This window comes from Canis lupus, chromosome 3, assembly GCF_048164855.1.
Source record: "Canis lupus baileyi chromosome 3, mCanLup2.hap1, whole genome shotgun sequence".
Lineage (NCBI taxonomy): Eukaryota > Metazoa > Chordata > Mammalia > Carnivora > Canidae > Canis > Canis lupus.
In genome coordinates, this window is record NC_132840.1 from 56749996 (window position 1) to 56776694 (window position 26699).

Consider the following 26699-nt stretch of genomic DNA (forward strand, 5'->3'; position numbering starts at 1 on the left):
ACCATTTCATCATGCCCCTGGAGCTTGAGAATCTGGAATTCCACCAGGACAAAGTAGGGATAGATTTTCTCTGCTCTACTGGGTCTGAGGCCTTAGTTGGAAAAAGTCAAAGTCTGGACGTGACTTGACAGCTGGGGGCTGTATTGTCGCTCACATGGTGGCAGGAGATGCTGCCTTTTGACCAAAACCGTGGACATGGACTCTCCATGTACCTTGGGCTTCCTCACACTATGGCAACTGGGTTTGTTTCAGAGTGAATATCCCAAGAAGCAGAGGGTAGAAGTCTCCAGTTCCTTTAGGGCTTGGCCTGGGAAGTAGCCCAGTGTTACTTCTACCACATTCAGTTGGTTGGCCAGTGATAGAAGGAAGAACATATGGACCCTACCTCTTGATGGGACACATCTCAAAGAATTTAGGGGCCTTTGTTTAAAACTGCCAGACCCCTAGTAGCCTCTCCTACTTGGTGAAGGGCTCAGTAAAACCAGCACTGCCCTGGCAGGTCACACACTGGTGGATTGGCCTTATGGGCACAGAAAAGACACAAACGCCACCAGCCTCCAACACTGCGTGCTCATGAAGAGCTCACATGAGGAGGGCATATCACAGAACTGCAGAGAAGGGGCTGGAGTTGCCAGGGATACCTCCTGGTGTCTCCATGTTCCAGGCTCTGGGGGAATGAAGATGAAACCTTAGGGAGTAGCTTTCAAGGGTAACACATGGTCTAGAGAGATGATTTTTAAGGACACACCACCATCCGATGTAACAGGTACCACATGAGAGATGTCTAGGGAAGGGACACCCTACTCTGCCTCAGGAGCTCAGAGAAGGCTTCTTGGAAGGGGTGACGTCTGGGCCAAAGAAGGGCATTAGGGTATAGGGAACAAGCCCAGGCAAAGGCAAGGATCCAGGAGCAAACAAAATGTTTAGGCAACTACAAGTGATTCAGTGTGGCTGTGGGGTGGGCAGAGCTGAGAAACCAAGCTCCAGAGGAACGTCCATCAGACTCTTGGCACTGCCCTTAGCCCTGAGGGAGATCTCAAGGAGGAGGTGGGGGCAGGGAGGGATGTGGGTTTGGAAATGTTGACTCTGAGAGGCTCATGGGGCTTTGAGGGGGAGATCCCACTTAGAGCTGTGTCAATCAGCTCTGGCATGAGGACCAAATAAGACGTGGGGAGTGGCTGGTGAGAGCCCTGAATGTCAGGGTAAAGGGCCAGGTCTATATTCTGTAGGCAGGGAAGAGCTGGGGAAGGGTCTCAAGCAAGATAGTGATGGTTAATGCTTAGGGAGGGGCCCAGCGCACATGGGGAACTGTCCCAAGCCTTGTGTATGAACTTATTTGGACCTTGCAGTAATCCTCTGAGGTCAGTGCTGCTACACCTCATGGAAGTTAAGAGATCATCGACTCGGGACACCAGGTGGCTAAGTGGTTGAGCATCTGCCTTTGGCTCAGGCCTGATCCCAGGCCTTCCCCCCCTGCTCCCCCTCCTGCTTGTGCTTTCTCTCTTACTCTCTCCCTCTCAAATAAATAAATAAATAAATGAATAAATAAATAAATAAATAAGTAAATAAGTAAATAAGTAAATAAATAAATAAAATCTTAAAAAGAGAGATCACCAATTATAATATGTAACATTCTGCTGGGACACATCTTCAACTTAAGATGGATTCTTCAGAGCCATTAAAATGTAAACAGGAAAAAAAAAAGCCATAGAATCAATGAACTGTATGATTTGCATTTAAAATAAGAGGAAAAAGGAACAGAGAAGTTAACTTGCCCAAGGGCCAGTGAGACGTAGAGCCAGGATTCCAGACCCGACAACCCAACTACAAAGCTCAAGTTCTCAGCCATCCTATGATGCCAGACAGGTGGTCATCAATGATATGGGGTTCCACCAAGACCAGTGTGGCCATTGAGGGCTCAGTGGGCGGGAGGGCAGTGGGCAGTCAGGTGGCACCCTTGGGAGATGAGTCCACAGTAAGAGGGTTATGGACTGGCCTGGGGGCCATAGGACGGGAGGAGGGGACCAGGTAGGATAGAGGTCCTCCAAGAATGGGCTGAACTGGTTGACCCCATTGCATGTTGGGTGTGAAAATAAGGACAACTCCAACGTGTTGAGTCTGGAAAGAGGGTACAGCATCAGGGGGTCCAAGGCAGCTACCACAGACCAGAGGGCAGCCGTGGGGCCCCGGGGCTCAGCAGAAGTGGCTTGTCATCCCAACTTGGGCAGGAGTGCTGCCTGGTGCCTGCTGGGTGCTCACCAAGCAGCTGTCAAATGAATGGATAAGTTGTATGAACTTCATGTATGATCTCTGGGTCTCTCTCTCTCTCTCTCTCTTTGGTGTAAAATGAATGGATTGGACTTGAATGTGCAAAATAAAATGGAAGGTACTTTCCCTTTTAAAATATTTTATTTATTCCTGAGAGACACAGAGAGGCAGAGACACAGGCAGAGGGAGAAGCAGGCTCCCTGTGGGGAGCCTGATGTAGGACTCAATCCTGGGACCCCGGGGTCAGGCCATGAGCCGAAGGCAGATGCTCAACTACTGAGCCACCCGGGTGTCCCTGGAAGGCACTTCCTTAGAAGGGGCAAGTATCCCTCTCTCCATCCCCAGGTCCTTCACGGCACCCCAAACCGCGGTTGTAGCCCTGGCTGGCTGTAAGTTAGATTAACTGAGGCCCCATTTGACACCACTGAATTCAGAAGCTCTGGATATAAGGCCCAGAGATGGATAGTTGTTTTGTTTTCTTTTTAAGATTTTATTTATTTGAGAAAGAGAGCATGAATGGTGGGGAGGGGCAGAGGGAAAAGGAGGAACAGACTCCCCGCGGAGCAGGGATCCCCATGCGGGACTTGATCCTAGGACCCTGGGACCATGACTTGAGCCAAAGTCAGACACTTAATCATTTCAGCCTGCCAGGCAACTGCCGGGATGGATAGTTTCTGAAGCTGCCCAGGGGACTGTCACGTGCAGCCAGATGAGAACTTTTGCCCTGGAAAACCCCTGGGCTAGGGGCAAGTGGGCGGCTCAGTCAGTGAAGCATCTGCCTTCAGCTCAGGTCATGATCCTGGGATCCTGGGATTGAATTCTGCATGGGGCTCCCTGCTTAGTGGGGAGTCTGCTTCTCCCTCGCCCTCTGCACCCCCACCCCCCGACTCATGTGTGCTCTCTCTGAAATAAATACAATTAAAAAAAAAATTACCCTTGAAAACCACTGGGCTTGATGCAGGCAAGATCCCTTCCAACCTAGGCCCTTGGCCTGAGGCTTGTGGTTGGTGACCGGCTAACTCCTTTTATGCTTCATGTTCCACACACCCAACCCAAAACTCCTGAGCGCCAGGGGACGGAATGCTGGGGTTTCTCAACCACACACAACTGAGGTCCTAGACAGGAGAACTCTCTATTGTGGAGGACTCCCCTGAGCGTCGCGGAGGCCAGGGAGGCTGTAGAGGCCCACACCCCGGGCCTCCACCCGCTAAATGCCAGCAGCCCATCCCCCAACCAAAGCCATCAAGAATGTCTGTAGATGTGGCCACATGTCTCTTGGGGTTGAGAACCACTGTGCCACAGCGAGTCTCCCCTTCCCCCTCTGCCCTCCCCAGTCGCAGACAGAGGCTAGGCAGGGTGGAGGCCATTTGACAGCAGGTTTACTCCATCTTGGCAGGAGGGAGGCCTCCGTGGGAGGCCAAGGCTTCACAATGTTAAATGGAGGGATAGCCTGCTAGCAGGCTGACTGATGTGGTCTCAACTCTAGAGGGAGGGCGGCTTCCAGGCACTTATTCCCGGATTCCCAATCAGTCATAAGAGCCCCAAGAGTAGCTTCTGGGGCAGCCAGCCCCCGCTTCCGAGAATAGGCAGGAGGGGGTGTGGGAGGGGTGGTGCCTGGAGGGGATTCTTTCCTTCTGTAGATATTTTCCTGGAATCAGTGACTGCTCCCATCTGATTCGTAGAGGGCTGGGGCGGCGGGGCAGGGGAATGTTCCCCCTGTGGGTGCCTGGGTCCCCAGAGGCCGTCTGACCCCGGGACCTTGGGGACATTGGGCTTCAGGGTGTGGAAGGCTGAGCCTTCGGGATGGGAGCTAAAGGGCTGGCTGATTCCCTCCAAGGGGAGTGGAGGTGGTGGGCTCCTGCCCTTTAGGAGTGGAGGCTGGGAGGCTGGCAGTGTCTTCACAGGTCCTCTTTTGGTTTGAAGTAATTGGACCTGAGGGGAGACAGAGATGGGAGGCCTGGGCAGAGCAGGGAGGATGGTGGGAGGAGGCAGGAGGGGTGGTGGTGGAAGGTACTGTGGGGAAGGTGGGGGGCGCTCAGAAGTGGTGAGGCTGCTTCCGCCCTTAGCCTCCCCGCTCTGGGGACTCACTCCACCACGAGGCTCAGGATGCCCAGCAGCAGGGCAGCTATCAAGACAGAGAGGAGCAGGATCCTGGCTTCCCGAAGATCGTGACTTCCTGCAGGGAGCCCAGGAAGCAGTGAGTGATCCTGGGGACCTCACCAGTCATGGGGGGGGGGGGTGCCTAATTGCTCAGAGATCATAGCCAGGGGAGGCCAGGGCCAGGGCTTCAGGGGTCCAACCTGGGAAGCAGCGCTTTTTGGGCCAGCAGCGCACCTGGGTGCTCTGGCAGGTGGAGCAGTTGTAGAGGGTGGTTCTGCCCCCTGCAGGAGATGACAGGAGCCGAGCTGGGGCTTCCCTCTGGGGGCTGCCAGGCTCCCCTGGGGTACCCCCGGTGCCCCCGGCCTCACCACCCCATCCTCTCCTACTCACGGCAGGCAGGCGCGCAGAGAGCTGCAACCAAAGACAAGAAGGGGTGCGGGGACAGGAGACGCTCAGCCACCACCACCCACCCCCTGCCCCAGAGCCCCAGCACCCCATCCCTGCCACAGCAGTACCTTCCCGGGTGTACTGGGGGAGCTTGATCTTTTGCAGCCAAAGCTGGTACAAGGGGAGGGAGGAGAAAGACCCTTTGATCTCTGGGGAGACACGGGAGCGATATTGGGGGCGCCTCCTCCGTGGAGGGGTGCATCTCTACCCCTCACCTCGTGCCTCCAGGGTCCCACCTTCCTGTATCCGCCCCTCTGATCCCTAGCCCCCTCCTACTGCCCCTCCGAGCCCCCCAGGGGCTGCCTTGCCCCTTGACCTCACCCATAACCCTCAGGACTCGGTGAGTCTTCTCTATGACTCTGTTCATGGACACCTCATCTGTGGAGACAGCAAGGATGTGTAAGTCTTTCCCAGCTTCCCCGGGGCCAAGGCAGGTCCCCCGAGGGGAGAGGCCAGTGCATCCAGAGAGGGCTGTGGACCGGGGGTGTCCCCCTCGGGGACTGTCCCTGGATGTCTGAGCTCACCTAAGGCAAAGGCCGGAAAGTTCCAGGAGGCCCCACAGTCCTTCCACTTAGCCTCCACTTGGCTGCACACGTGGGCCAGGCGGCCCGACAGGTCTCGAGCTGAGAGCTGGCAGAGGATACAGGCCTGGGTGGTCGCCAGGAACACCCCACCTAATGCCAGCACCCACATGAGGCCTGCTGGGGAGTGGTGGGGGAGCCCACTGAGGCTGGGAAGGCCTCTGAATGCTACAATCTTGGCTCCAGCCCTGCCCGGGGAGTCTAGAGTGTTCCAGAACAGTTGGGGATTCTAGAACATTCTGGCACAGTGCCACCATTCTGTCTCTGGCTGGGGCTAAGGTGGGGCCCAAGGAGCTGAGGACCCGAAGATGACCAGGCAGAGAAAGCAGGGCTTGTGTGGCAAAGAGGACAGCACCCCCCAACCTGGCCCGCAGCAGCCTTGACAAGTTTGAGGTTCCAAAAAGCCATTTTATTTTATTTTTTTTTAAGATTTATTTATTTAGTTTTATTTATGATAGACACAGAGAGAGAGAAAGAGGCAGAGATACAGGAGGAGGGAGAAGCAGGCTCCATGCCCGGAGCCCAAAGCGGAACTCGATCCTGGGACTCCAAGATCGTGCCCTGGGCCAAAGGCAGACGCCAAACTGCTGAGCCACCCAGGGATCACCCCCATTTTATTTTTCTTCTTGTAAATCGTGACCAGCGATAAATAATGAGTGACTCCCCCAGTAGAAGTTGTGCATGAGTACCCCACCCCTCGGGGACCCAGAAATCCCATCCCTTCCCATATCCTCCCCTGCTCTCTCCACCTCTTCTGTTGGTCTCCCCTCTGCCCCAGGCAGCCTGGGGCCTGCCCAGCTATCTCCTAGCAACCATGCCCATGGTTGCCTTGGCAACCAAGAGTTCTATAGCGGCCTCCAAGGCCCAGCTGGGCCCACTGACTCCTCTTACCTTTCACCAGGAAGATCCTAGTGACTCAAACATCAACGGGCTCCTCCTGCCTACGTGGTGATGTGAACACACATGCGTGCACACACACCCCCTACTTGATTACACTACTAATTCTCCATCTGCTCACACCCATACCACAGACATACCCAGTGCCAAACACCAGGCAACCACAAACAGGCCTGGACACGCAGAGACCACAGAAAGCCCAGCACACAGATGCTGCCTCCAGCAATAGACGGGAGTCAAGAAGGCGGAGACCTGCATGTCAGTCAGACACACAGGCTGACACACACACGTACGTGAGCAAAGTAAGGCCAAAACCTGCGAAGATGCCTCCTCCACCATCAATATGGGGTCCTTTACTATGGACTACGGGGCTCCAGCCCTATAGTAAATGGGGATTCTCCTAACTCCCTCATTCCAACCTAGGGTAGAGTGTAGCCTTTCCGTCTCCCTAAGTATGTAACGTGAGACCGTGAGACCCAGCAAAGGATCCCCTTTCCCATAGTCAAGAATGTTCCGGCCACTCTTTGGTCAGGCCAGGCCATCCAGCTGCAGGAGAAGCCACGGTCCAGGAGACCACGTCACAGCAATCCAGAGTCCTTCACCCACACTTCAGTGTTCCTCCAGGGTCCTGCTAGGCCTAGCCTGAGCATGGAGGGGTCGCTACTTCTCTAGAACCTTGAATACTGAGCTCAAACAAGGAGACACTGGAGGCCACCAGCCTCAGGCAAGAACAAGCCTGGGAACCTTCCCCACCCCTCCCAGGATTAGCACCAGTCCAGACCCTCTGCATGGCTTTGTGAGCCCTCAGCGGGCTGAGATTTGGGAATTCCTGCCCACACCTGGGCTCCAGTCAGGTGCAGTGGGAGCCCTGACTCTCACAGATCCAGAGGCAGAGCTAAGAAGAAGCTTCAGGGGGCCCTTCGTCCCTTTTGCTGTCCGTTCTTTCTCCGCACCCCACTCAGATGGGAGCGCCACACACTCAGTGCCGCACGAAGCGCAGAGATCGCGAGTTGAGCAGGTCTTCGGGGTCAGGGAAGACGGAGTCTAGACGGAAGCTGTGCTCCAGAGCGACCCGCAGCACCTCCTCTAGGAAACCTGGTGTGCCCACCACCTCCCGCAGCTCTCCCGGCCCCCCAGTCCACAGCGGCTGCAGCCCCAGTCTCCTATACTCCACCTCCGGGAGTTCTGCGGGACAGGGGGCCCACTCCAGACGGAAGTGTGGGCCGCCCTCAGCCCTATCCTCACTGGCCACACCAAAGCGGGCCCGCATGGCACCCAGGCACTCGGGGTCGGTGCAGAAGATGTTGGCTCGGAAGGTATCCACCTGCACAGAGCTCAGCTCATAGTGGTGTGGGCCCCGGCGAGCAGAGAAGTGCACCAGGCGGGGGCTGGCATCCACGTCTGCGTGGAGCAGGGCAGCAGTGGGTACCGGGGTCCCCCGAGAGGCCTCCAGGTCCCGCAGGGCATCCAGGAGGGGCTGGATCTGGTAGAAGTCGGCCTCTGCCCTGAGAAGTGCCGTCTCCCCATACCCACGGGGCAGGTCGAGGCGGCCCAGCCGCAGGAAATTGAGGATGTGCCGGAAGGCCTTGCCATCTCTGTCGATGAAGTAGTGGCCACCTCCCTGGGGGCTGAGGTTGGGGGGTATGGGGGTGCCGGCCCTGAACATGGCCCCCAGCATGGAGTCCGGGAAGCGAGTCAGGGTCTCCAAAGTGGTGGAGTATAGTGTGCCCCCAACATTCAGGGTCACGGGGCCCCCAAAAGAGGGGGCCGAAGAGGGCACAGGAGGCGGCGAAATTTTGGGGACTACGGGAGATACCGCAAGAGAAGAAAAGGCAGAACTGCCTGGGTGTGGGCAGAATTGGGTCATAAAGTTGAGACTGTCTCCGGATTCACAGGTGGGAGCGCACGGCGGTGAGATGCGGGGCTCGCCCAGGCTACGTCGGTAGCGGGGGGTGGTTTCCAGGGACAGACGCGGCCGAAAGCTCGAGAGAACAGCTGAAAAGCGCAGAAGCCAGAGAGGCGGGGAGATTTCGGTCCTGGCGCTCTCGATTCCGGGCGGAGGGTCAGCGGCTCCTCTCTGTGGTCTTCACACAGAGGGTTTCCGGAGTCCCACCAGCAGGCGACGGTGGCGAGCACAGGCCGGCGCTCGGAAGGACCCAGCTTCCGAGTTCTCGGCAGATCGCTGTCGCCGCGGGCGAGTCCACGCAGGGCCCCGGGGGCCAGTCGCAGGCCGGGTCTGGCCCGGGCGCGGGTCTCGGGCGACGGAGGCGGGGCGGACGCGAGCGGGCGGCGGGGGCCCCTACCCGCCGGGGCGCGGGGGATGCACGCTCGACGCGAACCGGGAGCCCCGGAGGACTCGGATGGAAGCTGCCGGGAGTCTCGGGGCCCGGGTGTCGCCGCCGCCGCCGCCGCCGCCGCCGCAGTCCTCTCCGCCCCCAGGAAGTGGCCTCAGGGCAGCGGCCGGGGGCCCTTTAAGGGACCGCCCCGCCCCCTTGGCGCCCCGCCCCCCACCCCCGCGGGGCTCGCGCGGCAGGGGCGGAGGTGGGAGCCGAGAGTCTGGAACCCGAGAGACGGGGCGAACGGGCCGGACCAGGAACGCGGCCGGGGGTGGGGTCTGGAGGGTGACTCAGGCGCGTCGCTCCGGATGTGGCCGCGACCGCCCCGCAGGCGCTCAGGAGTGCCCGACCTCACGTCTGCAGCTCCGCGCGGGGCCCGAGGCCCCGCCGTCCCGGGCTGGGGGCGGTGCTCACCCGGGCGCTCGCGTCGGGAACTCCCGAGGGGGCGGGTGCTGAGCCGCCGCATTCCGGGGATGCCTCGGGGCCGGGGTGGCCCAAGCCAGCCTCTCCGTCCCGGCCCGACGCCAGCGGCCCCCTATGGGAGGCCGGCCCCCCAGCCCACGCGGGCGGCCTCTCCTCTGCCAGGCCCGCCGCGTCTGGCCATGTCGCCCGAGCCCGACAGCTCCGCCCAGGGCCGCCGGGTGCTAGGGCTGCGGCCTCCGCCTCGCTGTCCCGGAGTGGCCCCTCGCGTGACTCGAGCTCGCAAACCCCCACCGCTCCCGCAGCCCCGGCCCGGCCGGAGGATGGCGCCCCGCAGAGGAATGACAACGGGAAGCGCAGAGCACAGAGGCTTTAATGGCCCAGGGACCGGCGGGGTGGGGCAGAGGGGGCCGGGATGCGGGATCAGAGCGTGTGCAGGTCGTGACTGCGCCGGCTCAGCTTCTCTGGGTCGTCCGACGCCATGAGGGAGAAGTCGCGGAAGATGTCCAGATACGTCTCGTCTCCTGAGGGGAGGGAGGGAGCAAGGGCTGGGCTGGCGAGGCGCTGGCCGGGCCGGGTTGGAGCGCGCTCACCGTGGGCACAGCGCCCCGGCCCGGCCCTCTCGGGGTTCGAAGACGTGCGCTCTCACACGCACTCAATACACATTTGTGCAATAAGTAATGAAATTAGTCTATGCAGCCGGGTCCGCGAGGCAGGTCTGCGGGGGCCAGAAGCTCAGCAAGGAAAGCGCGTGGCGGGGCGGGAGGTACTTTACCTGCCTGGCCCTGGGCCGCCTCGACCTCTCTCATCTTTGCCAGGCGTAGCCTGAAGAAGAAGGATTCAGGCACGAATGACTTTCTGTTCAGGGCCCCACTCCCACTCCCCGTCCTCTGAGCTGGGGTCGTTAATTCATCTGTCCCCCTGGGGTCCAGTGCTTAAAGGCGTTTACCAACCCTTTAGTCTGCCACTGGGGACGAACTCACCATCCGTGCTCCCTACCCGCCCCCCTTCCTACTCCCCGTCCCGGGTCTACACTCGGAGCACCCTTCCTCTTGCCGGGTCCGGCAGCCGGCCAGCAGCTCCCAAGCCCCGCCCCCAGGTGGGTAGGGCAAGAGCTGGCCCCGCCCCCAAACAGCCGCACAGGGTGACGATGTCAGCGTTGGCCGTTTCCATGGCGATCGTCAAGGGGTCTTTGTCTTCGGAGTCCCGAGCTCCCAGGTCGGCTCCTCGTTTCAGGAACAGGCAGGCTAGCCTGGAAAGGACAGACAGGTTCAGCCGGCCACTCACCATATCCGGGCCCTTCTTTCCCGCAGCCATCCGCCCCGCCCGCCCCTACCCGGTGTGGCCCAGAATGGTTGCGTGGTGCAGCGGCCCCCGGCCGTGATTGTCTGCCTGGTTCACATTCGCCCCGTTCTGGAGGAGAAACTCACAGGCCAGAAGAGAATTCTGCATGGAGAGGTTGAAAACGGGAGAGAAAGTGGCATCTTTAGGAGCAGACTAAAGAGGTTTGGGGCTGGGGTGCAACTGTGTCAGGCTCTGCTCCAGCCCCTTCCCGGTATGCATAGGTTAAGTCCACAGTACAGCGTCATGCGGTATGTTATCTGTTCTACAGACGAGCACACTTGAGGCACAGAGGTTCACAACAGTGAGTGGTGTGAACGTGGATTCAAACCCAGGTTGCCTGCCTCCAAATCACATAACCCCTTAGCAACCCGTCTCTATTGGTCATCATTCCCTAAGGGGGGTAGGGGTAAGAGCAGGTCCCTAGTCGCAGTAGGTAGTGGGCAAGACTCACAGCAGCCGTGGCCTGGATCAGTGGCGTGGCATTTTCCCGAGCTGCATTGACCCAGTTGACATCAGCTCCGTGGGCGAGGGCATCGGCCATGGTGGGGAGGGATGGAGGGTGCCCGGCAGCTCGAAACAGCAGGGCCCCCGGGTGGAGGCTGCCCAGGTCATCGGAGGGGGGCTCTGCTGAAGGAAATTGGCCGTGGGTCTGGTAAGAAGCCCTAGGCACAGGCCCCAAATGCTCTGATGGGACAGGTCATTCCTCAGTTTGGGGAGGCTCCGTGTGTGTTCGGGACTCCGGGGACAGCAGTGGGAGGTGGGGGTGTGTGTGCGTGCAGGGCCTGCAGGGCAGGGGGCACGGACAGCATCATTCAGCTCCTCCTGTTCACTTACCTGGACTGGCTGGACCGTCACAAGGGAGCCAACAGCCCCAGTGGCTCTGGTTCCCTCTGCTCCAGCCAAGCTCCCGCCTCCACAGGCCTTTTCATTCTCCCTCCTGACTTTTCTTGTGGTTGAGACCCTCCCTGCCTATCCCCAGCCCCATGCTCCTCCCCAGTCTTCACTTAGCCCCTGAAACTCTTGCCTTGTAAAATCAGTGTTAGTGTGGTCCGCCCCCAACATTGGTAAGGGGAGGGCTGGGGCCCCATGCTCTGTGCCTCCTCACCGGGTGTGACATAGTGCTGGGCACGCAGCCCGGCTCACCGAATGTCCGAGCAATGGTATACCTGGCCTGGCTCTGCAGCTTCCCGGCTGGGACCTGATGGAAGGCTTGGGGAGCACAGGAGGCTGTCCCCTGGAGGGCCCCCGGCCACCTCTTCGCCCTCGTATCTCAGGAAGTTTGGTCAGGAACTTCTTCTCCACATATTTGGCATGAATCCAGGCCTCCTTCTCCTGCCTGGCAGAGTATGGCAGGGAAGAAGGTGGATAGTCTTCCCTCCTCTGGACCCAGACCCTCTTTCTTCCCCGCCAGTAGGCAGCCCCAGCACTTCCATCCCAATCTCACCGGGAGCAGGTGGGCCCTGGTTTTTTCACTGCCATGGCCTCCACGCGGGCCTCATAGATCTGGTTGATGACAACATTCCCCAGCTCGCACATAAGCTTTGGGTGGCCCAGACAGAGACACAGACACAGACAGACAGGTGGGAGGGAGGTGAGTGTCTGAGCTCTCCGGGCGCTGCCATCCTGGACTCACCCCACCCCACCCGCTTCTCATCACGACACCCCAAGTCACCTTCACCAGTTCTGGCTCCCATGAGTCAAGTGTCAGAGACCTGACTTTGGAGAAGTGAACCCCGAGGCTCCTGGGGGGTCAGAGTGGGAGTCAGGCCCTCTTCGGGGCAGCAGCAGCCAGATGAGCACAGCAGGCACGCAGAGGCACTGACCAGGAGGCGGCAGGGCAGCGGGCTGCGTGGCCTGGCTCTGTTCATCCTTCCCTCTTCCCCCTTCTCCTACATTTCAGTGTCAGGGCCTCATCCTCTTCAGCCACCTCCCTTCTCTTGCCCTGCCATTCCCCTCCTTCAGCCAGACCGATTCAGATGGAATGCCTCACAGACTTGCTGAGGCCTGGTGACCTTTCCTCTCTCTGCTCATTGGTTCCTTTACCCTTAAGAGCCCCAACCTCATGCCTCCAGTCAAGCCTATAAATCCCTCTGGCCAGGGCAGCCCTGGTGGCGCAGCGGTTTAGCGCCGCCTGCAGCCTGAGGTGTGATCCTGGAGACCTGGGATCGAGTCCCACATCGGGCTTCCTGCATGGAGCCTGCTTCTTCCTCTGCCTGTGTCTCTGCCTCTCTCTCTCTCTGAATAAATAAATAAATCTTAAAAAAAAAAAAAAATCCCTCTGGCCAGACCAGGACGCTGTGCCCAGTGACAGCAGGGCAAGGAGGAGGGGGGAGCCCGCGGGAGGAACTCTATCCTGCCCCCTCCCCAGACCCCAGCCGGAAGGAGTAGGGCCCCGCTGGGGTAGTGGGGAGTGACCTGTGGATGCCTGAGCATTGGATGCACAGAGTGACACCCAGGTTGATGCTGGCCCACTCTGGGGCTGGCTCTCGGCAGTCACAGCACTGGGCATTGCCGTCTACGCTCTGCACCTGGGCTGCCACGTGCCCAGCTCCGCCTGGGTCCCTGCCCCTGCTCATCCCGCCACAGCCCAGGGTAGCGGAGGAGCTCATGGCCGGGTATCCTGAGCCCTAGGGGAGACAGAGGTGGAAAGGATGGCTATGGGGCTTGGGGAAGGGTGCCTCATCTCCCTGGGCAGCCCGGCCCTGTACCCTCCGATTAAGGCACCTGGCCTGGCCCCCGGGGGCTGTCCTCGAGGTGAGCCTGGCTGAAGGCCGTGGCGATGCTACTCTGCACAGCACTGATCCACAGCTGCAGAAGACGCTCCGAGTCAGCCTGCAGGAGGCAGGACCTGGGCAGGAGGGGAGAGCAGAGGGGCGCAGGTGGTGTGAGGCCCAGGGAGGCTCAGGATAGGCTGGCTTACCTCCAGCTGCTATTCAACCGGTACCCGTTGTACTGACATATGAAACACCAGTTGAATAGAGATTTGGCACCAATGGGTCAGATCTTTCTAAATATCCCCCATTGCCTTATCCTTTCTCGCCAGGACACCTCCCGGTCTGTCCCCCAATCTAGCCACCAGAAGGTTAACGCTCTATGATCAGCCCTGCCTCCCTGTTGGCAAAGATTTAGACACAGGAGCACCTGGGTGGCTCAGAGGTTGAGCATCTGCCTTCAGCTCAGGTCGTGACCCCGGGATCCTGGGATCAAGTCCCACATTGGGCTCCCCGCAGGAAGCCTGCTTCTCCCTCTGCCTGTGTCTCTGCCTCTCTCTGTGTGTCTCTCATGAATAAACAAATAAAATCTTTTTTTTTTTTTTTTTGGAACAAATAAAATCTTAAAAAAAAAAAAAAAGATTTAGACACAGTGGAGCATCAGGAGCATCAATCACCCCTGACTTCTGCACTCACTTGCTGGGGGACACAACCTCAAAGCAAAACCGCCTTTCTGAGTCGGGGCAGAGCTTCACAGTGCAGAGGCGAAGGTCATCCACCACCACGGTCACGGGGTCCTGGAAGGGGAAGGAAGGTGACAAGGGGCAGCCATCCACACAGCTGCGGCAGGGGCAGGGTGTCACCAGGCCCCGGCACCCAGTGCCCAGCCCACCTACCTTGTACTTCTTCTGATAAACCAGTTGGTTGCTCTGAATAGTGAACCAGCGTCTGGAGGAGGTGGGAACAGAGTTGTGGACATGAGTGGCACTGGGATGCACTTGGGACAGGGACTGTTGAGAGGCTGTGTGCCCTTTGCTCCATGAAGATCTTGCCTAGAGAGCCGTGCTGACCACCACATCCCGTCAGGAGGGCGCACGGCCTTGTAGGCCAGGACACCCAAAGCGGCACTGCTCACACCTCAGACAACCCAGATTTGATGCATTCGTGAAGACAAATTTCCAGAAGTAAAATGCTTTTTCCAATAAAAATACTCTACTATAATTTTTTAAAGATTAAAAAAAAAGATTTTATTTATTCATGAGAGACACAGAGAGAGAGGCAGAGACACAGGCAGAGGGAGAAGCAGGCTCCCTGCCTGGAGCCCAACGTGGGTCTTGATCCTAGGACCCTGGGGTCACGCCCTGAGCCAAAGGCAGACGCTCATGCGCTGAGCCACCCAGGAACCCCAAGGTTTGTTTTTTGTTTTTTAAAGTAATTGCTATACCCTTGTGGAGCTCGAACTCACAACTCCCAGACCAAGAGTCATGTGCTCTCTACTCATTGAACCAGCCAGGCGCTCCTACAATTGTTTTTTATAAAGATTTTATTTTGGGACACGTGGGTGGTTCAGCGGTTGAGCATTTGCCTTTGGCTCAGGTCCTAATCCTGGGATCGAGTTCTGTATCCGACTCCCCGCATGGAGCCTGCTTCTCCCTCTGCCTGTGTCTCTGCCTCTCTGTGTTTCTCATGAGTAAATTTAAACATCTTAAAAAAAAAAAAAAAGATTTTATTTTTATGTGATCTCTACACCCAACGTGGGGCTCGAACCCAGAACCCTGAGATCAAGAGTCACAGGCTCCACAGAGTGGACCAGCCAAGGCGCCCTGTGTCTCTTGCTACAATTTTGACAGAAGCATCCTAGGGAAAGGCTCAATTTTCTGACTTGGGCCAACGTCCCCGACGGGCTGGCAGTGGCCCTGGGACAGGAAGTAGAGTCACAGCAAATGACCAGCCCGCCCCATACCTGCAGGGGCTCCTAAGTCCCTACAGAAGCTGACAAGGCCCCATGTCGCTGAGCACACCCCCACTAGCTCCAACTTCTCCTTGCCCCACATCTTCCTCCCTCCCTCTGTCCCCCCACCCTCAGAGCTCTGTCACTGGCTCCTCCTTCTGCCTAGAATGTTCTCTCCCCGAGATATCCTTCAAGTCTTCACCCCGAAACCACCTTCTCACGAAGCCTGCCCTGACCACCCCACCTAAAACCATGACCCGTCCTCAGCTCTTCACACCCTCTGCTTTAGTATTTTTTCTCCTGTGCTGCTCTTCTCTCCCAACATAACAGAATTCACTGTGGGTCTCTGCGGTGGGATACAAAGTCTGCGAAGCTGGTGGGTCTTGTCTTTTTTTCTCTGTGCTCGGCACCCTATCTCAACAAATGTTTAGGTGATTTGGGTGGGTGGGGGTGATGGGGGCGCCTTTCCCTCACCTGCTCCAGGTCTTAAATGCGTTGCTGGCCCGTTTGAAGAGGTGTCCTTCCATCACCAGGCCACCAGGCCCTTCCTTTAGGCTTGGCTCTGGCTCCTCCCCACCCAGCTCCTGGGGGGCACAGGAGGGTCAAAGGGCAGCTGAAGCGGGCAGAGGCCGAGGCACCAGGCCCTGCTGCACCCCAAGGACCTCACCTTCTGCTTCAACAGCACGTGTCTCTGCTCCATGTCTCTCCTCTCACGAGCTGAATTCAGGACCAGCTGGTGCAACTGGGCACACCATGGGCATTTCAGATGTTCCCCCCGCCGCCCCCCACTAGGCCAGGACAGGTATCTTAGAGGCCCCTCCGCCCCCACTGGCATGCTCCCCGGGGCCCCACCTGGGCGCCCAGCTCCCTGCGATACTGGGCCAGCTTGCCCAGCTCCTCGTGGCCCTGCTGGAAATGGATAGCTTGGGCCTCCACCAGCCGCAGCACCTGGGTGACAAGGTGGGCAAGGGGTGGAGCTGACAAGGCACTCTCTGTCTCTCCTTCTTCCCTACTACCACCCCATCAGCAGGCTCTCCTCCACCCTGCCATCACCACCACCACCACCACCACCGTAACTCACAAACTCCATGATGTCAAACTTCCTCTTGTCCTCAATCACGTTGATCTGAGGGCCCCCAAAAGCCCTCAGGTCAGTCTTTCAACCACAGCGCCCCCTCCCACTGCACAGGGGGCCCTCTCCAGCCTCCGAGGGGCCAGAGGCCCTGGGATCCCGAGGCGGGATGGGTTGGGGTGGGCACCTGCAGGGCATAATCCAGGGCTCGTCCCTGGTATCCAGCCCGCGCAGTCTTCAAGGCAGCGCCCGCCTCTTCTGCCTCCTGGGCCCGGCGCCTGGGGACCTCGGCGTTATGGATAAGAGCAGCCTCCAGGCTCTCAGCCCCCTTCCAGAAATCCCTGCGAGCCTCTCGGAAGCCCCGAAGACCTCTGTGGAGGAGCGGAAAAACAACCCAATAGCTCCCCCTACTCCCAGCAGAGAGTCCCAGGGAGGCCCCTGTGGGGACAGGAAGAAGGATGGAGGCCTGGTTCCCCTCCCGACTCACTCTTTGGCCAGGGTTTGGATCTGCTGCTGCAGCGTGTGCTGGGTGGCATCTAAAAGCTCCTGAGGAAAAGCAGAAATTGGCAGGCGAGACCCAGGCCACAGAGGCCGGACACCGGTCCCACCTGCTCTGCTCCCTTACCGCATGGCTGTCCAGCTTGTGGCTGAGGCTCGTGGTGAACTTGTCCAGACACTCCTGGGCACGAAGTGGCAGAGAGAGGGTAGCAGACATGGGGCAGCAGCACCTACCATCTACACCCAGCCCGCCAGGTGGCCTCTGGCCGTGGCCCCAGCCCAGGTTCACCCTCCCCTCGCAGAGGATGTCCATGTTCCGGACTCCAGCCCAGTGTGGCTTGGGCTTCCACCTACCGCCATCATGGGCTCTGGTGGACCCAGGCGGGCCAGGTCACAAATGCCAGCGATGAAGGTGCGGCCAGCGGCCAGGTAGTGGCGCCCACTTTCCAGGAGGCCATTCCCCAGCTTGAGAAGCTAAGAAGCAACAGAGTGACAGAGAGTTGGGGGACCCCACCCTGGTCCCCCTGCTCTGCTCTTCCCCAGGCCTGTGCCCCTGCTGCCCAACCTCACCTTCGCCTCTGCAGCCCAGCTGGGCACCCCCAGTTTCTAACACACCCCTGGTGCTTAACTGCTCTGTGCCTGGAAGACAAATCTCCCAGCCTCTCACCACAGCTGGTGTCAGCTTCACCTTTGAACAGTCTTTCTCTGTCCCTTGACACGCGTAGCCCCCCAGGCCTGCCCCACCTGCCCGGATCCAGTGCTCCCCAGATACCCCACCCTCATCCACTGTTGGCTCACAGGACAAATGCTCCACCTGGGTGGCACTGAATTCCCCAGTCCTTCCCAGCTGGAGCTGTCCCATTCTGTGCTCATGGCACATTCCCTCGCCAGATTAATCAGCTCCCTGGCCACAGGGTCAGGGCAAACAAAGATGGCAAGTTAGGGTGCTCCTAGGTCTGATCCGAGGAGGGTCCCTCTGGAAGAGCCAGGCAGCTGAGCCAGAAACCAAAGCGAGGTCTCCTGATCTCGGGCCCTTGCTTGGGAACTGCATTGCCTCTGAGGTGACCCCACTTGGTTCGGGCCTGAGTCAACATAGCTGGGACAGAGAGAGCGTCAGTGGAGCCCTTCAGCTGAGCCCAGGGGACAGGAGACCAGCAGGGAAGTTCCATATGGAGATTTGGGGTGGCAGGGGATCAGAAAGCTGGGCCCAGAGGTTCTCCATTAACTTTTAATGAGTAGAAAGAATTTTGAGGGCTAGTGAAGGCTGCAGGGAACTACAGCTTGCCTTGAAGGTGGCTGACAGGGTCACTAATGGTCAGGACAGCGACCATGATCCAATCTCATCAGATGTCACCACGAGGTGTCTGTGATCAGGGACCAGGACGCAGACACAACTTCACTGCGTAGTGCTGGGGCGCTGAGTGTTTTTTTTTCCTACCCACCACCCTTTCTCAATCTGTGAGCATTCACAAAACTGAACTCATGACAAACTGGCCCATCCATGCGATGGAACAGTGCTCAGCAACACAAAGGAATCAACCGTCCATATGGGAACTACTCATACCAATAGGCAACAACCTGAGCAGACCTCAGGGGCATTATTCTGAGAGGAAAAAAAAAGAAAGGGCCAATCTTGAGAACTGGCCTACTGTATGGTTTCACTTGTGTAACGTTCTAGAAATGACACGTCGGGAGAACAGAGGGTGGTAACTGCAGGTTCGAGAAGGCAGGGAGGTATCAGGATAAAGGGTAACTCCTTGTGGTGATAGGAGTTTCATATCTTTTTTTTTTTTTTTGAGAGAGAGAGAGAGAAACCGTGCAAGAGTGGTGGTGGGGAGGGCTGAGGGAGAGGGAGAGTCCTTTTTTTTTTTTTGTTCATGAGAGACACAGGGAGAGAGAGGCAGAGGGAGAAGCAGGCTCCATGCAGGATGCAGGGAGCCTGACGTGGGACTCCATCCGGGATCTCCAGGATCATGCCCTGGGCTGAAGGTGGCGCTAAACCGCCGAGCCACCTGGGCTGCCAGAGAGGGAGAGTCCTAAGCGGGCTCCATGCTCAGCACAGAGGTGGACAGGGGCTTGATCTCATGATGATCCTGAGATCATGACCTGAGCTGAAGCCAAGAGTTGGACGCTTGACCCATTGAGCCACCCAGGCCGCCTAGGAGTTTTGTCTTTTCTTTCTTTTTTTTTTTAAAAAGATTTTATAGATTTATTCATGAGAGACACAGAGAGAGGCAGAGACACAGGTAGAGGGAGAAGCAGGCTCCACGCAGGGGCCCGACGTGGGACTCGATTCTGGGCCTCCAGGATCACATCCCGGGCTGAAGGCGGCGCCAAAGCGCTGAGCCCGGCTGCCTGAGTTTTGTGTTTTCAATGTGATGCTGGTTATAAGAACAGAGGCTTGTGATGAAGTGCCACTGAGTTATACACAAAGACTTTTTGAAACAAGGGTAGTCAACCCTTGAACATGGGTTTGAAATGCGCTGGTCCACTTGTAAGTGGATTTTTTCCAAAAAATACACTACTGTACCATAAATGTGTTTTCGCTTCCTTCTGATTCATGTTTTCCAAAATTTTGTTCTTTTATTTTCATTTTTTAAAAGTAAGCTGTAGGGATCCCTGGGTGGCGCAGCGGTTTAGCGCCTATCTTTGGCCCAGGGCGCGATCCTGGAGACCCGGGATCGAATCCCACATCGGGCTCCTGGTGCATGGAGCCTGCTTCTCCTTCTGCCTGTGTCTCTGCCTCTCTCTCTCTCTCTGTGACTATCATAAATAAATAAAAATTTAGGGATCCCTGGGTGGCGCAGCGGTTTGGCGCCTGCCTTTGGCCCGGGGCGCAATCCTGGAGACCCGGGATCGAATCCCACATCGGGCTCCTGGTGCATGGAGCCTGCTTCTCCTTCTGCCTGTGTCTCTGCCTCTCTCTCTCTCTCTGTGACTATCATAAATAAATAAAAATTAATAAAAAAATAGCCTTTAAAAAAATTAAAAAAATTTTTTTTATTTATAAAAATTTATAAAAATTAAAATAAATAATAAATAATAAATTTTTATTTATTTATTTATTTATGATAGTCACAGAGAGAGAGAGAGAGGGGCAGAGACACAGGCAGAAGGAGAAGCAGGCTCCATGCACCAGGAGCCCGATGTGGGATTCGATCCCGGGTCTCCAGGATCGCGCCCTGGGCCAAAGATAGGCGCTAAACCGCTGCGCCACCCAGGGATCCCAAAAAAATTTTTTTAAAGTAAGCTGTACACCCAACATGTGGCTTGAATTCACCACCCTGGGATCAAGAGTTGTGCACTCTGCTGACTGAGCCAGCCAGGAGGTCCTCTTCCTTATAATTTCCTTAATAGTACTTTTCTCTAGCTCCTTTTATTGATGAACACTATATAATACATACACCACACAAAAATGTTAATCGATTGTTTATGTTATTGGTCAATGGCAGGCTATAAGTAAAACTTTGGGGGAGTCAAGAATTATATGCCAATTTTTGACTGCATGGAGGGTCAGTGTCCCTAGCCCCCTTGCTGTTCAAGGGTCAACTGTAAATGTAAACAGGTAAAATCCAAGTACGGTCTGCAGATAGTTCAACGTGCCAACATCAATTTCCTGGTTTTGGTGACGTACTAGTGTTATATGAGATGCCACCTCTGGGGGAAACTGGGGCATGAAGACGTGGGACCTCCCTGCATGATTGTTGTAACTTCTCCTAAAGTCTATAACTCAAAAATCAAAAAGCTTAGGGGCACCTGGGTGGTTTGGTCATTTAAGTGTCTGACTCTTGATTTCAGCTTAGGTCATGATCTCAGGGCTGAGGGACTGAGCTCCACACTGGGGTGGGGAGTAAAGGGGGGGGGAGGACTTGCACTCAGTGGGGAGTCTGCTTGAGATTCTCCCTCCCCCTCTGCCTCTCCCCTCCCTGCCACTCACACATGTGCGTGCTCTCTCGTTGTCAAGTAACTAAGTCTTTAAAAAAGAAATTTAAAAAGTGAAAAAAAAACTTTTTAAAAATATTTTATTTATTCACAGAGAGGCAGAGACACAAGCAGAGGGAGAAGTAGGCTCCCTGTGGGGAGCCCGATGCAGGACTCGATCCCAGGACCCCAGGTCATGACCTGAGCCGAAGGCAGATGCCCAACTGCTGAGGCACCCAGGAGTCCCAAAAGTGAAAAAGTTTAAATAAAAAATATGTATTTGTGAATTGGTCACCTGCTAACCTTCAGACTCTGGTACAGGCACTGGGGATTGAACAAAAACAAAACATAAAAGTCCCTCACAGCACTTAACGTTCTCGTGGGGGAGAAACAAGAAAACTGGCAGATGTGACAGACACACTTTAAGGTGACTCTGAATGGTTCCCTCTCTTGCATCATCCCTACCCCCCTAAGCGTGAGACATGTGACCTGATCCTACCAACAGAATGCGGCAAAGGCCACAGGACAGTGCTCCCATGGTCAGGTTATGCCACGGGGCAAAGATGACACATTCTCTGCACCTGTGACTACATTTCGACGTAAGCTGATGCCATGTTGGTGGCACACATGGGAGTGACCCCCCGCCCCCCATCCCCGACAGGCTTGAAGAAGCAAGCTGCTATGATGTGAACTGCCCAGGGATGGGTCCCTGGGGTACCCCCCAGGGGACTGGGGGGTACCCTGGGCAGGTCAAGGCCTTAGTTCTACAAGGAACTAGCATCTGCCGACGACCATGCAAGCTGGGAGAGGACCATGTGCTTCTGATGGGACTGCGGCGTGTGAGCCCATGAGTAGAGGACCAGCGGAGCTGCGCTTGACTGCTGCCCCTCTGGCGCCATGCTAACAGGTGCTGGGCTAAGTCAGCACATCTGCAAGGACTCTTTAGGGAGCAGGAGGAAGCTAGCAAGGCAGATAAACACATCACACGTGAGAGCAGGGTAAACGCTAGAGAGAAAACAGAGAAAAGTGAAGCCAAGTAAAGGGGCAGGAGCGTGTATGCGTGCGGATGCACGTTTTATACAAAGTAGCCAGGGAGGGCCTTCCTGTATCATGTTTAAGTGTCTGGCTGGCTTATCTCCCCAAGGCTGTCTGTGGGCTCCCTGGGGGCGGAAGAGTCTTGCCTTCCCCAGAGGCCCAGCTGACCCAATAAGCCCACAGGGTTTCTGGTCTTCCAAGGCCCTGTGTGCCCTGGGGGTATGGAGCTGCCCCTTCCTTCTCTGCAGCCCCGTGAAGTAGTGAAGTATTTACCCGCAGGATCAGCATTCACAACCCCTGGAACAATTTCGCCAGCTCCCGTTCTCTCCCTGGTCCCGCCCCTCCCACCTCAAGGCGATCCAGGGTCACCTCTCCATGTCACCTTTTCTAGCCGGGCCTCCAGCTCTGACACCTCGGCTTCCACCAGCTCGATAGAGGCTCTGGGAAGAGAGGGATGGATGGATGGGGTCACAGGAGCAGAGCTGGGGTCCATCTGATCCGTGCACCCCAGGAGGGCCAGGGTTGGGGTTGGTGGGTAAGGGGACAGACAGAAGGGCCGGCCAGTGAAGAAGGCCTGACCACCGCCCTCTTTTGCTCCCTTCCTCTGCGCAGTGTGGGAGCCACAGGGCCCAGGCCACAGCAGGAAGAGTAAAAGGAGGGTGGATGTGGTGAGGGCAGGAAGTTGCTAACCGCCCCAGCAGGTGCTGGGGGAGGGGTAGGGGTCCCCAGGAGCGGGAAGTGGGAATGTCAGCTCTGGAGATAGAGGGGCTCCAGAGACTCCCTGGGCACATAAAGGGGGTGGAAAGCACCCAGGCCTGGGGTTGCACAACAAAGGTGCTACTTTGCCCCCCACCCCACACCCCTCTGCGTCCCTGGCAGGACATCTGGACCGAGAAAGGTTGTAGGTGTGTAAGTATGTGCGCTGGGGGAAGGGGGTCGGGCCTTACCTCCTGTGCTCCCCCAGACCCGTGCACACTTACCGGAAGCGGGGTGAGTCCTTGAGACACTCCTCAAAATCCAGCTTGACGGTCATCTCCACTTGATTGGCTCTGAGGCCAGATGGGTGGTGGGGGGTCCACGTGGAAGCGCTCCCCGCCCCAGGAGGGGTTGATGAGGAAGGCGGAGGGGGTCCTCTCCCGGGGAAGAGCCGGGGGGTGGGGGTGGGGGCTCGATTCCTTCGCGGAGGGTCTGGGGTGTCCAAGGAGGAGCTCTCACCTCACACTTGCTGGCAGCTCTGGGAGGGGCAGAGGCGGGGCCAGGCGGGAAGCCACAGCCCCGCCCACGGAGACTGTGCTGTCCCCTTCCTACTGGGAGCTCTAGTCTCTGCTTCTTTCTCCTTTAGTTGTGGGGATTGGGGAGGCACATAGGGGGTCAAATACTCATTCAGTCACTCAGAGAGGCGAGGTAACCCTGGGTGAGCTCTCTGAGTCCTCAGGTGCACCATCTGGAAGATGGGGTTGGTGACTCGCTCCCCCTCCCCCCGCTGCCCTCCCAGGGTTGTAAGAATTCATGGTGCTATTGGTAAGGTTGGGATTGGTGGGTTGGCGGTGCCACACCAATCACTGTCACCCTGCTGCAGATGGGTCTTCTGGGCCTCACAGATCCCTGCTGATCCAGTATCCCAAGCAGCTCCCAGCTCTTTTCTGGGCTCCGCCTGCTGTGGTTTCCTGCGTGCAGAGGTCCCTCGCTCCTCCTGTCCTCACTGACCCAGCAGGCCCAGTCACAACTCACGGCGCCCAGACTCCTGCGTGTCTCTTTATTGCCCACCTCAATTGTGGTGAGGGCTGGGAGGGGCTGGTCCCCACCCCATCCCCAGCTGCCTACATTTTCCATTGTCTGGCTTCCTCCTCTTGTGTCCAGCGAAGCCGCAGGGTTTCGTCTGCAGAGAGAAAGGACTGGGCTACTGGCTTTCTTGAAGCGGCCAGGAGATCCGGCCCACATTACTCCGAAACTCCCTGGAACCACCCACTCAGGCCCTCTCCCTCCCTGGCCAGCACAGGCAGCCTCTCGCCCCTGCCCGGGCTCACGTCTGCATTGGTTTTGGTGTGGGGAATTTCAATTGCTTCCAGGTTCTCTCTCCAAACTTTCCGGACTCTGCCAGTTGAGCCCCTTGGATACCAGCCACTGACACCAGCCTGACTCTGCTCTGTCTTTGGAGGACAGGCCGGCTCCTGGAGGGGGGCGGGTAGCAGAGAGGAGTCAGGGAGCAGGCGTGGGGCCAGTGGATAGTGCCATGCTGGAGAGGGCCCCAAATCCTTTGGAGTCTCCCTGGTTCCTCTCTGAACAACACAGGCCTTGCACACCAGGATGCTTGGGACCATGCTCAGTAACCATTGCTGATCCACCGGTATGCAAAGAAGGGGAGCTGGGGGGCTGAGTGCTTGTCAAAAGCCAGACACTGTGGCCTGGTGCCCTCACCAGGCTGTGATGTCGCCACTGTCCCCGTCAGGCAGTCTTCAGTGGCCTGGTGATCCTGAACAGGGTTTCCTGTGTGGTCCAGCAGACGGACCTCTGTGCTTATGGGGTTCTCAATCACCCAGTTAAAATTTACTGAGCCTGCAAGCATCACGGGATCAAGATTGGGGCACCCCACTAGTCTGCTGGCTACCAGCACCCCCCGTCCCAGGCTGACCCAGCCCAGCTCTCACTGTCCTGCTGGTCATGCTCATCTTCTGTGTCCTCCTCGAGCTCCGGGTGTGGGGAGCACCTCAGGTACCTCCCTTTGCTATAATACTCTTTTCGTTGCAGGCCAATCTCCTTGTCTGACGTGATGGCGGCTGAAACTGGGCACTGATTTCGGAAGCTACGGGAATCTGGAGAGTCACCCCAATGATCTGAGTCTTCCAGCCACGTCGGGGGTCTAGGACCCCCAGGTGTCCATAATGCCCTCCCTCAGGGGAGAAGCTCAGGCCCCCGATTTTCATCTCAATTCTGTGTCCTCCTCCCATGTGAGAAAACCCTGGTGACCTATCCATTCCCCAGGGCTGTCTGAGGCTTCCCGAGGGCCGTTATGCTGAGGACCCCACCTCCTCCGCCTTCTATCTTCCCTGGGGGTGCCTCCCATCACCTCCCTCTCAGGCACCACAGCTGACCCTTGACTTCCAAGAGGTGGTTCCTGGTCACCAGGCCAATCTCATCTTTGACTCCTCTGGCCAGTCCTCCCGGCCAGCCTCTCTCCGCAGGCCTGGGCTCTGGGTCCCGCATTATGCCTCGACTGCTACTGCCCATGCTAGTGCTAGCCCCGTCACTGTGCTTATTACTGGAAGAAGGATTTTTCTGAGCTGTAAGGAACTTTCCTTCGTCGTAGTGTGACTTTCGGTGCTTTTCAAAATCACTGGAGTCTGTGGGCCATTGTGAGAGCTTGGCTTTCCCGCCAGGCTCCCATGGAGGGTTCACTCTGCCTCCCCTTTCTCCTCAGTCCCGACCCCTCATCTCACGTGTCTTGGAAAAGTTGTCTGAAGACCCTGGGCTTCTGTTATCATCGTACTGTAGGACCTTGGGGTACAAATTGTCCATTGTTGCAAACCTGAAGGGGAGGGAGACTAGTTGGGGGCGCCAAAGGGGAGATCACAAGGGGGGCCTAGCTGGGCTGACTCCCTGATCTTGACCTTGGTCAGTCCTGATAGCAGGGAACTGTACCACCTCTCATTTTGGTGGCCGAAAAAGCAGAACTGGCTCTGACCCCAGGGGTGAGGTTAGGAAGAGGCCTCACATCTCTTCTGATCTCTGGCTGGACTCTCACCTCTCAGCCAGCGCCTCAGGAGTCACTGTGCAAGAGGATGCTCCAGGCAGGTCCTCATCACCGTCCTGCAGCCTGCAGAGGAGGGAGGAAGCAGTGCTGGGATGCAGGCATCAGGCTGTGCCCAGTTCTTGGGGTCTCTCTGCCTCCCCTTCTACCCTCTCTGAATAGGGAAGGTTCTGGGCTGAATGATGAGGGCTGAGGGCTCAGCACCTGTGGTAGGGAGTGCTGGGCTCATCCACCTTCATGAATCCATAGTCCTTGTCAGCAGGGTGGTAGGTGGCCAGAATATTCATCTCATCCCACCGCTGAGACTTTTTCCTGGAATAGGGGTAGGACCCAAGAGAGGAGAAGGAAATCTTCCAGTGACCTTCCCTTCACAACCCTCCCTCGTTCCTTCAGTTATTCAAAAACCTTTCTCTTGTATCCTCTCGTGATCTCAGAGGCGCAGGAGCCTGAGGATGGCGAGGCGAGGGTGCCATACCTGATGATAATCACATACTGGCCTGACAACGTTTACTGGGCCCCAGCTGCGGCCCCAGAGAGCCTGGAACCCGAGAATTCCCAGCTCACAGCCCTCAGCCGCTCTCCTTCCTAGTTCTTAGGACACCACCCTCTCCCCTAGCTCCGCCCCCTCCAGTGTCGGGAACCCCGCCCTCCGGGCTCCGCGCCGCTGCCCCCTGAGCGGGGCTCCTTACTTGTCCGCATGGAGGCACTTCTGCATCAAGATGGAGCTGCTGTTTTTTAGGATGCTCCGGGGTCGGCCCTCACCAGGTTTGTGGGAGTGCGAGCAAGTTGACCCGGAGCGCGGCGGACTGCATCCCGAGTTGTACACCCCAGAGCCCCCAGACCCGAGGCCGCAGGTCCCGGATACACTGGTTCCAGGGAAGGGGGCATTGAATCCGTCAGGGTTTGGGCAGGACCCGGCGCTCAGGCCCGCAACCTCCCCAGGGTGCTGGCTGGGCCCGGAACCGGGGACTGCTACCCTCGCCGAGGGCCGGCTAACTCTAGGACTGCGAGTTACGATCCCTCCAGAGTGCAGGGGGGGCTCAGAACCGTGAAACAAGGCAGCACCGGAGGGCGGCCCGGCATCTGCCTCGACTCCTCCGACGCCTCCTAGCGCTCCCCTGCTCGCCCCTCCCGGAGACTCCCCACCGAGGCCGCCAGCGGCCCCCACAGCCTCCGGCTTCTCCATGGCCCCTCCCGGGGGCCCCTCTCAGCTGCCCCGCCCCCACATAACCCCGCCCCGAGGCCCCGCCCCCACCGCGCCGGGCGGGGGACGCTCTGGCAGAGGCCCGGGTCCACTTCCGCTCCGCTCTCCGGGGCCGCGATCCGGGGTTCCAGACTCTAAGTAGGGCCCTCGGGCTGGGGGGTTGCCC

The 26699-nt window shown here is 57.7% G+C and overlaps 3 protein-coding genes across 18 annotated transcripts; all 3 read right to left on the reverse strand.

Moving 5' to 3' along the window:
• Positions 1-3625: 3625 nt before the first annotated feature.
• TMEM95 (transmembrane protein 95) lies at positions 3626-5613 on the reverse strand. Of its 9 annotated transcripts, none has more exons than XM_072821412.1 (7): positions 5340-5612; positions 5137-5193; positions 4884-4926; positions 4759-4779; positions 4569-4649; positions 4357-4444; positions 3626-4200 (listed from the first exon to the last, which is right to left on the reverse strand). In XM_072821412.1, the coding sequence occupies exons 1-7, from the start codon at positions 5506-5508 to the stop codon at positions 3799-3801; spliced, it is 861 nt and encodes a 286-aa protein (XP_072677513.1). In that variant the 5' UTR covers positions 5509-5612; the 3' UTR covers positions 3626-3798. The 9 variants fall into 9 exon arrangements, with proteins under 9 accessions (XP_072677513.1, XP_072677514.1, XP_072677515.1 ...); XM_072821417.1 differs by having other exon boundaries at positions 4014-4200; positions 4603-4649; positions 5340-5613; XM_072821416.1 differs by having other exon boundaries at positions 4014-4200; positions 4884-4964.
• Positions 5614-5783: 170 nt separating this feature from the next.
• KCTD11 (potassium channel tetramerization domain containing 11) lies at positions 5784-8741 on the reverse strand. Its single transcript, XM_072821411.1, has one exon. It carries the CDS (start codon positions 8158-8160, stop codon positions 7273-7275), a length of 888 nt encoding a protein of 295 aa, XP_072677512.1. The 5' UTR covers positions 8161-8741; the 3' UTR covers positions 5784-7272.
• Positions 8742-9149: 408 nt separating this feature from the next.
• ACAP1 (ArfGAP with coiled-coil, ankyrin repeat and PH domains 1) lies at positions 9150-25600 on the reverse strand. Of its 8 annotated transcripts, none has more exons than XM_072821368.1 (26): positions 25534-25600; positions 25324-25395; positions 25019-25076; positions 23609-23752; positions 22562-23460; positions 21964-22021; positions 16980-17099; positions 16753-16806; positions 16615-16673; positions 16315-16498; positions 16137-16181; positions 15908-16003; positions 15723-15797; positions 15530-15639; positions 14001-14052; positions 13801-13901; positions 13118-13241; positions 12809-13020; positions 12066-12135; positions 11838-11932; positions 11560-11729; positions 10845-11017; positions 10386-10495; positions 10094-10301; positions 9825-9874; positions 9150-9573 (listed from the first exon to the last, which is right to left on the reverse strand). In XM_072821368.1, exons 5-26 carry the CDS (start codon positions 22612-22614, stop codon positions 9165-9167), a joined length of 2628 nt encoding a protein of 875 aa, XP_072677469.1. In that variant the 5' UTR covers positions 22615-23460; positions 23609-23752; positions 25019-25076; positions 25324-25395; positions 25534-25600; the 3' UTR covers positions 9150-9164. The 8 variants fall into 8 exon arrangements, with proteins under 8 accessions (XP_072677469.1, XP_072677464.1, XP_072677466.1 ...); XM_072821363.1 differs by having other exon boundaries at positions 10845-11020; XM_072821370.1 differs by having other exon boundaries at positions 9405-9573; positions 10191-10301.
• Between the last annotated feature and the right edge of the window lie 1099 nt (positions 25601-26699).